Source organism: Sesamum indicum, linkage group LG15, assembly GCF_000512975.1.
Source record: "Sesamum indicum cultivar Zhongzhi No. 13 linkage group LG15, S_indicum_v1.0, whole genome shotgun sequence".
NCBI lineage: Eukaryota > Viridiplantae > Streptophyta > Magnoliopsida > Lamiales > Pedaliaceae > Sesamum > Sesamum indicum.
Window position 1 is genome coordinate 3,838,680 of NC_026159.1, and position 13,375 is coordinate 3,852,054.

General features: G+C 35.4%; 4 protein-coding genes across 6 annotated transcripts in view; 2 read left to right on the top strand and 2 right to left on the bottom strand.

Moving 5' to 3' along the window:
• LOC105177773 overlaps positions 1-2,307 on the bottom strand; it is a 4,901-nt gene extending 2,594 nt beyond the window's left edge. The window contains exons 1-3 of one of the 3 annotated variants that reach the window (XM_011101023.2): positions 2,083-2,307; positions 586-861; positions 155-245 (exon numbers count right to left, since the gene is read on the bottom strand). In XM_011101023.2, the coding sequence (XP_011099325.1) occupies positions 155-245; positions 586-807 (313 nt within the window). In that variant the 5' untranslated portion in view covers positions 808-861; positions 2,083-2,307. Of the gene's footprint in view, positions 1-154; positions 246-585; positions 902-1,875; positions 2,013-2,082 lie in introns of those variants that run through there. The other 2 variants (XM_011101022.2, XM_011101021.2) reach the window with 2 other exon arrangements.
• LOC105177776 (casein kinase II subunit alpha-2) lies at positions 2,930-7,909 on the top strand. Its single transcript, XM_011101026.2, has 10 exons — positions 2,930-3,407; positions 4,316-4,445; positions 4,958-5,152; positions 5,334-5,491; positions 6,278-6,368; positions 6,464-6,529; positions 6,974-7,056; positions 7,258-7,321; positions 7,440-7,508; positions 7,624-7,909. Exons 1-10 carry the CDS (start codon positions 3,322-3,324, stop codon positions 7,681-7,683), a joined length of 1,002 nt encoding a protein of 333 aa, XP_011099328.1. The 5' UTR covers positions 2,930-3,321; the 3' UTR covers positions 7,684-7,909.
• On the bottom strand, positions 8,294-10,361 carry LOC105177777 (uncharacterized protein At2g23090-like). The gene is made up of 3 exons (XM_011101027.2): positions 10,142-10,361; positions 10,008-10,048; positions 8,294-8,641 (listed from the first exon to the last, which is right to left on the bottom strand). Exons 1-3 carry the CDS (start codon positions 10,212-10,214, stop codon positions 8,522-8,524), a joined length of 234 nt encoding a protein of 77 aa, XP_011099329.1. The 5' UTR covers positions 10,215-10,361; the 3' UTR covers positions 8,294-8,521.
• Positions 12,503-13,117, top strand: LOC110013169 (acyl-CoA-binding domain-containing protein 3-like). The gene is made up of 2 exons (XM_020699132.1): positions 12,503-12,999; positions 13,111-13,117. Exons 1-2 carry the CDS (start codon positions 12,503-12,505, stop codon positions 13,115-13,117), a joined length of 504 nt encoding a protein of 167 aa, XP_020554791.1.

Here is a 13,375-nt window from a genome sequence, read left to right on the forward strand (position 1 = left end):
TCAATCATTCACTAGGATAAAGTCCTTTTGCTTTCTCTTAGATTAAAAAATAATCCAACTCAACTTGTTGGAGGCAAAACTGAAATGTATGCCTTTTATTATAGAAGAAGCACATATTAGTAATTTCTGAAGCTGGAACAATTTGAAATCATCCCCGCCACGTTTTGTGGAAGCGAGGCCCGGGCATTTTCTAGTTCCTTGAGGAAATCAGCACATTCAAATCTTGATTTTAAGAGACTATAAAACTGCAGGGGACAAAGCAAATGAATTTAAAATGTCGTGAGATTTCCTTTCCTTACTCGTAGGAAAAGGAAATACAAGACACCATAACTGTAAATCTAGAGCATGCATAAGCTAGTTAGAGCATTAAAGAGCACAACCACACACTTAACGTGTGATATTATGGATTTGAACAAATTCTTGAACCCTATTCCTCTTAACAACAATGCATGGATTCTTCTTATAAATGACACAGAAAGCAATGTAGTCTGCCTCACAATTATTTGCCAAGATTTAGGTTGATCAGTAGATGGCATAAACACTGAAGACAAACAGAAACATAGAAGAAATTGAGGAAACCTTCACCTCAGCTGTGTCAGTCTTGCGGCTGGCAGGGGCACAGGTTCCATCCAAATCTTGGGGATTGGGAACATCAAGTTCACCAGCAACATCATTGTTGCCGTCATCATCACGTCCAGAGGCGAGCAGTTGGAAGGCCAAGTGGCATTGCTGGAGCACTGCCTCTAGGGCTTTCTTGTTTACACAGACCCTATCGTTCCAGACACTAGTCCGCTCCACCAACTCCATCACTCCTGATAAGCCTTTTGCAACTATATCACAAAACCAGAGGATCTCTCTCTTCTGCAGTTGAATCCAATGACCATGTGTGTTCAACACTGGACTGTAAATATTAACCAAAAGACTTGAATATTTGTGTATATGCTGGCGACTAGTACAATCACACAAAAAGTAACAGAGACAGATTCAGCATGCACATGCAAGTTCAGCCAAGGCTGAAGAAAAGGTGGCAAGCCAGGTGAATATTTAAAGCCAAAAAACGACTTGGAAATGCTGCAGGCATATTTCCAGCTGATTGATTAAATCCAAGCAAGATAAGCATACATCTATTTGTGGAAAACTCTGTCATGTTTCTAAAATGTACCAATACTGAAAAAATCTCATGAGAAGTTGAGAGTGGCCAGCAAACTGAACTCCATGAACAAATAAGTGATAATACCCTGGCTGGCAACCTAGCTCCACAAATAAAATTAGTGTTCCCTCCATGAAACAAGGATGCTCGACTAACTTTCTGTAAAAAAAGTTCCAACTTTTGTATGACTACTAGCACTAAACTTGTCCAGAACAGAAACTTTTATGCTGTCAAATCAACTTAAGGGTTCCTGTTCCAAGTCAAAACAGGGATCTGTTGAGTTGTAAGTATTGGGATTCATAAACTGAAATAACACAGAAAACAATCTTCATGTACCCACTGATTGCTCTCAGCTTGAATTGATAAACTCAAGAAGAAACTAAGACTATCAACCATAGAACTTCACAAGTGTTCAGTTAAATGATATATGCAAAATCACTCAAGACCAAAAAGTTGAGAGAGGCGATCCCCGCGTCAATATATGAACTCCAGAATGAAATAAGGGACTGTCTAGTCTACAACTCGAGCTAGTTGATTGACTCCAATCAGAACAATCATGAGACGAAAACACATGCACGCAACCACACATGGTGACTGGCTGGAAAACAAACCAGACATACAAAATTAGGTTCTTGGTATAAGAAAAATACTATGCAATTCGTACATGCACTTGCACTAACATTTTCACAGACCACCACATCACAAATTTTTTACATGATCCTCACTTTTCAATAACCAACTTCATTGTTCATTCATAAGTTAAAACTGGATCCTCTGCAATTAAAATTGGGGCAAATCCTGAACCCAACCACAAGCGCACACACAAAATAAAAGAAAAAAATAGACGCGATCATGATACAATTCTTCCCAGCTCTTTTGAGAAAGAAACAATCTGATAGAAAATCACATGAGAAATTCGAAACAGAACTCACCCGTGACCACAGGGTGCAATGTAGAAAGAGCGGGCGGCTGGTGACAAGAAAAGTTGTAGAACCCCTGCAAAACACAGCTGCCGTGCGGAGATCTACTTCTCCCTCCCCCTGCTTATATTTTTCCTAAAATGTAGTTCAAATTATTGTAGTGAATAATGATGTTATTAACCTCAAGTAGACGGAAGCATCATCATCAAATATAAAAAGTCTCTTTCATTACGGTGCGGTGCCACCCATAACACGCTGATTTAACCCCCCACGTATGTATGCTTTTATGAAAAATGTAATTTACCCCCTTATATCATAAATGTGCAAACAAGTTCTCCTTTCAAATAAAAAGAATTACAAATTATTTTTTGTGTTTAGATTTGATTTGTTAGTGATATTTTTTTGTATAGTAATTATTGTTTAGATTTGATTTGTTTGATATTGTTAATCAATATATGATTGTTGTATTTTTTTTATTACGTATTAATATTTAATAATGATAATTATTAGAATAATCACTTATTTGATAAATTATTTATATACTCAACTCTGAAAGTACAAAATCACATTGATGGAGCACGATTTTTTTGAACAAAAATGCTCATAACACTATTTTGATTTTTAGATATGAATCAAGTTAAAAACATAGAACAAACTAGCATAACTTTTTTATTTTTCGAGATAATAAATAACTCCTAAGATATTTTTGTTATGCAGGATGAGTATGAAAGTATGAAAAATTCATTTCATATTACTTAAATACAAAATAATTGATAACTTTTGATATTTGAAATTAGGGAGATACATATATATATATATATATATATAAAATTGCAAGTTGGGGGATTGGCCCTTGATGACGCCGACCGCATAAGATATTTTGGCAGACAGACACAGCGGACAACATACTCTTTAACGTAAGATTTGATCTTGATGTAAGAATATCGCTCAAATTTCTCTGTCAATTTCTGAATTTTTACCTTACTCTTGAGAAAGAATAATAAAGGGTTGCCAGCCTAGTTATTATCGTTCTCTACTAATTACTACACAAGTCATCAGAGTAATAGGAAGTGAAGTTCGTCGCTGGCGCACTACCCCACCCTATTGCTCTATATCTCCATAGTTTGCGCCCTCGTCGCCTTGTGGCCGCCGGTTGCGCATCTCCCTGCTCCAGGGTCCTCTCCTTCCTCCTACTTTCATTCCATAACTAAGATCGGCAACGCCGTATCGCCGGAGATCTACAGCTCCGGGATGTCGAAAGCGCGGGTCTACACTGACGTTAATGTGCTGCGGCCCAGGGAGTACTGGGATTATGAGAATCTCACTGTCCAGTGGGGGTAAGTAGTTAAGAGCAGTTATTGGTTATAATTTCTTTCGGTTGCCCTAATCCCTCGTTAACTGATCGTGTTACCGTGTCATTTTTGCTGAGTTTGTAACTGGAGTTGTGGATGCTGTTAATGAGATGAGACTTTTGAGTGAAAGGAAGGTACTGAAGTGTGAGGGTACAAAGTAGTTGATGAAACTTCATTAGTTTGGTGCATTGAATCGTCAAAGGAACTTGTAACTGTTGATTTTTAACTGGATTGGTGTATGTCTGATCTATTTGGTTTCTTGCTTGATCAAATATGTTGCCAGGCTCCCTTTTTGAAGCTTATATTCAGAAATACCTAAACTTGATCTATATGTTTCTTGAGTTCCTGGGAGTGGCAAAACGGGATACTTGGTATACGCCCCCAGAAAAAAATGAAGAAAGAACAGAGTTTTTATATACTTCTAAAGCAAAAAACAGAGTCTTGATATAATATTTAAAGCAAAAAACAGGGTGTTGATATAATTTTTAAAGCACAAAGAATCATGTGATGGAGGGTGCGATTACGACTCATCTTCATCCTCTCTCTTTTTCTTAGTCCCCCCCTCCCCCCTCATGGAATTATCTTTTTGTAAAGTGGCAAGTTGTATTTGCCATCTATATTTTGTACTCTCTTAGTGCGAAAGAGGTCTGAACTTGGGGTTTATCCATTTTTGCTTAGTCTCATCTCACTACTAATTAGGTTGCAAATTTATGCATAAGCTATTGGAGGGTGGCAAAAATCATATGCCTTGGGTCAAAAAGTAGAGAACAGCTTGACACTAAGTATTAGGAATTTTGTTCTCTATTTTTAATTACCAAGACTCTACTGAATGTGGGAACTTGTAGGAAATGACCTGATGCGGCAGTATAATTTTTTTTGCTTTATGTTTCCAGCGACCAGGATGATTATGAGGTTGTTCGCAAAGTTGGAAGGGGGAAGTACAGTGAAGTTTTTGAAGGTATAAATGTCAACAATAATGAGCGGTGCATAATCAAGATCCTGAAACCTGTTAAGAAGAAAAAGGTACTTCTTTTTCCAACTTTTTAGTCTACTCTAGGGCCAAGAGAATTACTGAAAAGGTAGCTCATATTAATTTAAATCTGTTGGTTGGCAATCAAAATACTGGTTTAAAGAATTTGAAAGCTGCATTTATCATTGTTGGCTTTGTCCTGCCAACTACGGTTCATGTTTGTTGTATTTGAATATTATGGGTAACAGGCATTTGCTCCTGCACCCATCAACGGATATTTTAATTGAATGAAGAAATTCATAAATTTGTTACATTTGAATTTACTTGTGTGCTGATTGCTTGTGTGGACTCAAGTAGACATGCTGAGGACGCCATTCTGATTTTATCTTCTATAGTCTGTTACAGATGTTCTGTAAATATTCCTTAAAGTATCTTATTATTGAATGGAAATGTGAAAGTTCTTTACATAGTATAACTTCCATACTATTTGACTGCTCAAGATGCACTTGGCCATATTAATGCTGAGCAATTCTTTTCTAATTTTATCTTCTGTGGTCTTGTGCAGATAAAGAGAGAAATCAAAATACTGCAAAACTTATGTGGGGGACCAAATATTGTCAAACTCCTAGACATTGTCAGAGACCAGCACTCAAAAACTCCCAGCTTGATATTTGAATTTGTGAATAGTACAGATTTCAAAGTTTTGTATCCTACATTGACGGATTATGACATACGTTACTACATATATGAGCTCCTCAAGGTGAGATTTGAGTTTATTCCTGAGTCTGCTGAAAGCATTAAGTTGTTCTAGGAGAGGTGATAGGTGGACCATTTCATTAATAATCCAAATGAAGATTATTGAACAACAAAATCACATACATGTAATAATACATCACCTTTTACAGTAATCTCGAGATTAAGATTTCCTTATGCTCTTGCAGGCTTTAGATTACTGTCACTCACAAGGTATAATGCACAGAGATGTTAAGCCCCATAATGTAATGATAGACCATGAGTTGCGAAAGCTTCGCTTGATTGATTGGGGTCTTGCTGAATTTTACCACCCAGGGAAGGAGTATAATGTCCGTGTCGCTTCGAGGTAACATATAACTATACTTATCAGGATCTGGATTGGAGTTGCATAATTCTTCTCTATTATTTTTGGCTAGGTTCTTACAGGCTGGTATTTGTCTGGTGAACTCATATTCTTCTCTTTTGCTGGACCTCGGTTTTTGTGATTGTTGCAAACATTGATGGTGATTTAATACTGGATCAAACCAAATTGTTGGGTATTAAATGCATTTTGCTGAACAGCCATTTGTCTTTTCCCAGAAATATATCTGTTCCCTTCTTTCATGTCATATGAAACATCATAGCTTCAGATGTCAACTCAAACCTGTGTACAACAAAGTATTCGTTCCCAATTGGTTCTTTGAGGGTATTAGCATATTGGAAGTTTTCCTGATTTTGATTTTAGGTTTAGGGTTATAACTGAAAAAATATATCATTTGGCATATCATCTCTTTCTTATGGGTGTGAAATCACATGTATGTGATAACAGATACTGTCTGCTACAGATTATGCATGGCAACACTTCTATGAAAAGAACCCCAGTGGGCACCCGTTTGATTTAAAACACTTGAACTGTAATGGTAAAAATAGACATGCTGTTTCTGGTTAGGATCGGCATACTCACTTGAATAAGGGTTGGGCTTGTTTCAAGAAAATCTTGTATTCATTGTGAAGTGTCTTGATGGATAATGATCACTGGAAGGATGAAATTTTTCCTTATTCCTTTCTAGCAGGATTGCTGTTTTTCCTTTGACCCCATACCTATGAATTTAGTTTATCTTCCTGTGTAAGATCTTGTTCTCTTTCCATTCAGATACTTTAAGGGTCCAGAACTTCTTGTTGACTTGCAAGATTATGACTATTCTTTGGATATGTGGAGCCTTGGTTGCATGTTCGCGGGAATGGTGAGAAATTTGAAGGAGTCTATTTGTGTCCTATGGGTTCTTTCAGTTACTACCTAACTTTGGTGTTCTCATCTTGCTTCCTGTTCTTTATGTAGATCTTTCGCAAGGAACCTTTCTTTTATGGACATGACAACCAGGATCAACTTGTTAAAATTGCTAGGGTAATGAAATTTTTGTCGTATGTGCAAGCAACCTTTGTTATTCTTTCTAGTATGTAAAAATTCTGTTTTCTTAAACGATTAAAAATGTTCAATATTCCTCTATTTCTGTGGATTTTTCTGGCAAAAGATAGGTTTCAAACTGCTAAGACACATCCAAATTCACCCAATAAATAAATAAATTTAGAGACACAAGATAGTCTCATCCTATGGTCATTCTAATGGTAGAGATGGAATGCTCAGTTAGTGTTAGTTCATCATGTATAGTATTCTCAAGAAAAGAAAGCGGACTTGCAATGGAGCTGCCAACATGGTATTCGGTTGGTAAAACGTGATGAAATTGTGTTACAATAGAATAGTACTCAGTTGGTAAAACATGATGAAATTGTGTTACAACAGAATAGTACTGTCTTTTATTTTGTATCTGATATCTGATTATTTTTCCAGGTACTTGGAACTGATGAGTTGAATGCCTATTTGCATAAGTACCATTTGGAGCTTGATCCTCAACTTGAAGCTCTTGTTGGCAGGTATGCTAAAAACAAAACTTGATTCTAACATAAACTCAAAGCTTACTGGATTGGCTTCTTGACTAACTATAAAGTGACTGGTGGAGGCACTTTTGAGAGTTCTAGCTCTGATAGAAGGCCTCACAGAAGTGCTGAAAACAAACGTAAATCTGCTGAAGTTGTGCATCTACTCATAAATTTGGCTCCCTTTTCATTTGACAGACACAGCAGGAAACCATGGTCAAAGTTTGTCAATGCAGATAATCAGCATCTTGTATCGCCAGAGGTCACGAATTGTGTTCTTCCATTGGTCTTCCTATATTTGTAACATTCTGAGTTATACACGTCAAAACTTATGAATCAGACTGTTTTTAGCATTCTAAATTTCTTGTTTGCTGTAGCAGGCCATAGATTTCCTTGACAAACTCCTGCGCTATGATCATCAGGATAGGCTCACAGCAAGAGAAGCCATGGTAGTCTTGTGACCTTGTTGCCTGATACTTGTTTTCCCATACCATTCTCTTGTTCTAGTCTTTACAACTTTTTCCCTGCTCCTTGTTTTGCTAATCACATGTTTCATTTTGCTAGGTTCACCCATATTTCTCACAAGTCAGGGCTGCAGAAAATAGCAGGACACGGACCCAATAGCCTGTCGGCTTGTTCCACACAGCCGTTACTTATATTGTAATGTAACATATGTAACCTTAATACCCTATTTGTGCAGGACTTTTCAATTGCACATGTATCACTTACATAGTACTTCGTCTTGAATCAATCAAGCACTGATATGATATCGAATGATGCTTTCCCTAACTCAAGAACTTATTTTGTATTTGTATTTGTTGAGCATATTGTTCACTTTGTTTGGATAATTTGGACTGGGCTTCAGTTTTCTATTGATCTTAGCAAGTCGTGCTCATGCCCTTGTCCCTTTTATTTTTGACTCCACTCCTCTTTGGTACTACTTGTTACATGGGGAGATGTTAACGAAGGCAAATCATTGTATCGTAATTTCCTCTCTTGCGACTGCAGATGTGGTTAAGCCTGAGATAGAATACAAAGTCATTTGCTTATGTAGCATTGTAAGGATGAAATGAACTCTCAAGTCGGTCTCAGGTAGGTAGCATCAGCTTTTAATTAAATTGACAACGCTAGAAAACTGAGGCCTTTTTGGCGCCTTCAATTATATATATTGTTTTAAATTTAAGTAGAAACTTGAAACAACTCAATTTAGGGAGGGGTTTTAAAAGAATAATTCTAGAAGAGAGAAATACCATACATTGTTACACAAAAGGCAAATGTAAATCTATAAGATCTTTCAAAATACACGAGTCTGGGAAAGAAGCACAAGCACATTCACATCTTTCAAAGTAACACAATAATCCACAAATTCATTCTATAAAATTAACGTCTGCAACACTAAATCCTCACAAGAACCAGTAATACAACACTCCTTTCTGAAGGATTTTATGTTCCTTGAATAATCTCACTTCTTAAGATGAGGGAAACAGGCATAGACATCAGATTTTGGATGCTTTGCCTCAGCATGTTCCCTGCATTTCACCTCTGAAGTGGTGCACATGAATGTCTGCATACAAACCTTGCACTGCATCCATCAAATAACAAAAATAAAATAATTTGTGGAATTCTTAATTCAGATATAAAAGTGTGCAGGAGAGGTTTGGGAGAGCAGCTTCACACCTAGCACACAAAATTACGGGCATTTAATATAATGGCAAAAGAAAGGAACAGCAAATAGTAGGATTTAACAAAATGTTTTTGCATTCATATCCGTAAAAGAAATGTCAAAGACATTTCTTTGCTTTCTCGTCAGCGTGAGGACCTACTAAAGATGTATTATCTAGGTAACTAGGTTGACCTATTTTCATAAAGGATGAAATTCATGTTTATTACATAGAAGAAATATGTCAAACCTAACTGAATCTCGCAACCTGTCAGATCTTTCTAGGTCAACAAAATCCTACTTCCAGGAGAAGTTCTCTGCAATAGCAACTTGATTATTCCTGAAATGTTCATTTGCTTAATTGGTTGATACTTGATACCCCCAAGGCACATTAACTTAAACATGGAGGGCCTCCATTAGGCCATAAAGCCTTTTAGTTGATGTAGGATCTCATACTCAGTGTCATAAGTACATTCCGGTGCAAGAAAGAAACTAAAAGATCATTCTAGATGCCAATGCTTAAAGCAATATTTATGACTATCCAACTAAGAAAACTAACTTCTAGTTCTGGATAAACCAAAAACTACCAAGATGTTTCAAGAGTTCAGGTAAACTGGGATCTTTGGGGACATGGAAACCAGTGATGATTTTAGACTTGCTCAATCAAAGCCACAGCTTTCTGCCCAACTCCCATTGGGTGCACTACAATATCATGTGTGATATATGCACAAAACATATCAGTCTTAAGTCTACACCTGTAGGTTACATAGCAACCTAAGCTACTCTTGAGGAAGTTAAAAGGAAAAGAATTGCATCTTAGTGGTGTGATCCCACTCCCACTAAATAATACTGCAGATGCCGGCCTTGAAAATTCTTTTGTTTCTTGAGGGAAAAAAATGGACAACTGAAATACAAATCGCAATCTTTTAAATGCATATGCTTTTCATTACAAAATATAGAGTGAGCAATAGAAAAGGGAAAATCTAAAAGATGGCCAGTAATTCTGTTCGACCAAATAAAGATATGGTTAGTCAAAAAAAAAAAAAAGAAGACCTTCAAAGAGGCAGTCAATTAAAACACCTCATCTTATATAATGTCCTCTCAGATATTCCATATTTCTTCACCCCAAAGTTGATCAAATTTCACACAAAATTTCATTCTAAATAATATATCCACTTTAGAAGGAAACAAGAAAAATCTAATGTACCAACTTAAAAAGTTAAGCCACATAGATAACTTCGAAACTTACATATCAACACTTGAATCCATAATTATAAAGAAGTGATACCTGAATATTCATGGCCTTTTTGTTGGATTCAAGCTGGCTTCCTACGCAGATCGGAAAATCCAGAAACTCAGCAACAACCGGAAAAATTCTGAGAAATTAACTCAAACAACAAAATCAAACAAACAGGAAATAACCTTTTGGAGCTTTCGACTTCTCCAAATTCTTTTCACGAGCCATTTTGGCTTTTTGACCATTACCACCACCCATCTTCTCGGTAACCACCTTCAACTTCTTCTACGTAACGATCGTACAAAGTAGATTATGCAACCCTAGAAATTGACTCTTCTTTTCCCTTCTTTTGGTTGAGAGCGGAGGAGGGCGCCGAAGTACAGCAGCAAATTGCTGAGGGCCCAAATTGTGATAATATATAGATGTAGAAGGGATGGGAATTTCATTTTGCTCCCCTGCTTTCCGGGTTTTATCTTTTTTACCCTAAAATTTGAGTTAATTTGACTTTGACCACACATTTTAGGGAAATTAGCGGATTCGTCCTCCTCTGTGCCCAGGTTAATATGCTTAGTTTCTTATAATTATTCATTCTCCTAAATGTAATGATACAAAAATATAAACAAATTTAAGATTTAAGAATAAATACACAAAAATATTTCCATAAAGTTGATTTATATAATTGATTTAATTCAACTGTATAATATTATAACCAAAGTTATTTATTGCAATATTAAGGATAATAAGATCAAGAATGAATAATAAATAATTAAATGATTATATTTATTATGGAGATACGTAGGGGTGACCCCTACTATGTTGTATAAATTCAAATTTTGTGTCTGAAAATTAAATTAAAACAAAACTCATAAACAATTAAGGTAAAATTCATATTCATCCTGAATTTTTTAAATCAATTTTAAAATTACTCGTATTCTTTTAATTAAATTTAAATTATTTTTTCAACCAAATTGACTTTTAGCTTAACAAAAAAATATTTAGTTTTTATCATATTACAAAAGAATATGTTTTGATGTGCTTTCTTTAAGATTAACTTTTAGCAAAATCTATTTGATGCACAAATTATATATTGTTGGAGTTGAAAAATACATAATGTTAATATAAAAATAGTTAATAACTTAAATAATTTATTAATTGAAAACTAAATAAATATATATATTTCTTATTGCTATTTTTGGTGAATGAGAATTCTGACAGAATGTATATATAAATTAAATTCAACTTAAATTAAATAAACACATAATTTTCACTTGCCATTAATAAATTATCCATGTTTTGTTCCATGCACAAATTATATTTTTTGAACTTGAGGACTTCTGTATAGTGAAATATAAACATACCTAATAATTTAAATAATTTATTAATTTAAAATTAAAGAAGCACATACATTTTCTAACGTTTCACAAAAAGATTATTTTTTTCACTCGGATTTGTATGCAAAGGATTAAATTATAATTGAAATTGAAAAATGAGAGACCAAAATGATTTAAGATAAAATTTTTGAAGCGTAATTCATATATTTCTCAAAAATGAGTTAAAAAAAATATATACAAGACTAAATAATTTTGTAAACAAGTACTTCTGCAAAACTAATCTATATTTTGACAAAACTATTATTTTTTTCTCCACGCAAAATTATAAATTGACAAAACTAATTTCTTAAATGTAAAAGTATTTTTTTATAAAAATACTATTTTTTTTCTTGTAAAGTACTAAATTCTTTTATGCAAAAATATTTTGAAAAAAGAAGTTATTGTTTTTACAAATTTACGTGCAAGGGAGTAAATTATACTATAAATTTAAATGTGAGGGACTAAAATTTATATTAATATGGTAAAAATTGAGTAGCATAATATGGCAAGAAATCGACACCGAATATTTGTTGGAAGGACTAATTTGCATTTTAATGAAAAAATAAGGATGATTTTGAAGTTAGATTAAAATATGAGGGATAGAAATGAATTTTACTAAAACAAATTACAAGCCTATACCTAAGAAAAAGAACATATGTGATATGATGGAAGTTTCTCGAGAATCAATCACAGCCCAATAATTATATTTTAAGCAGGCGCACAAAGAGAAGAAACAGCGCAGCTACAAGAAATTCTTGACAAACGATGAGAAGATTATGAAGGAACAATAAAAACAGAATTGTCTCTCCAATTTCGTGGCAACGTAGGGCTAAAGTTACACAGAGAGACATGTCATAAATTTTGGGAATGTGCAGTAGGTACTCAACTCACAGCAGAGTAGTACAACCCACCGAGAAATGGTTTGCGAGTCATTTTCGGGCGACTCTTCAGCGCACATTATTGTGAAGCTCTGCGCCAACGACGTGGGTCCATCCTTCAACAATTCCTCATTCGGATATACTTTCCCCTGGTCTGCAATATCAACTTGTAATCTCCAACAATTCCTCGGCCAATATGCTTTCCATCAACTTGTTTTTGTTCCTTTTCAACGTGTAGAAAAAATCCAGAAATCGTATCCACCGTTGTCCGTTTCTTGTTTCTTTCCCGGTTTGTGATATGGACGCGGTGGATATCTTGCTGGTTTGCCTTGTGGGTTTCTCCGTTCTGGTGTTTTTAATAGTTGAAAATCTTGAGGAAAGCAGAAAACCCCGTGATGAAACAGATGAGAGCAGGGTAATTTATGATTCTAAGAGAAAAACTGCAACTGGGCGGTGCCTTTTGGAATCAGTAAAAGCAACGAATGATCTAGGAGAGGAAAAGACATCCTGTGCTGTTGCCGAGGCTGATCGAGAATCGTCGGTTTCTGGGATTTTTGTTGAGGATGTTGGTGATCAGAGGGAAGATGGGTTTTTTGATGATTGGGAAGGAATAGAGAGGACGGAATTAGAGAAGGTTTTTGGTGAAGCTGTGGTTTTCCTGAGTTGTAAGAGCAACGCTGATGGGATTGATGAAGATGTGAAATTGCAGTTGCATGGCCTTCAAAAGATTGCTCTTGAAGGGACTTGTCATGAGTCGCAGCCTATGGCATTAAAGCTTTCTGCTCGCGCAAAGTGGTACAAAAACTTTACCCTTATTCGAGAATCAATTATAGTTTGCTTGAATTGCCATAGTTTCTTGAAATTGTATCTTTATTTTAATTCTTTTGCTTCTTTCCAACATTTTAGTACTTAATCTTCATTGATATTGAGTTCTTTAAATTGTTTTGCTACGGGTTTTTGGTTCGGTGTTTTATTAATGCATCAATAAATACGATTGGTGGATTGTGTTTGTCATCCAATAGGATAGCGACTTAGTTCTTGGCAGATTCGTGGTGTAGTCCCTGTATATGTGTATTATAAAACCAATTCTACTGCATAAATTCAGGTGCAATGTTGATGGACCGTGGTGTCCTCCTTACTTTTCCATTTTGAAAACCGAAGAAGAGCTGAT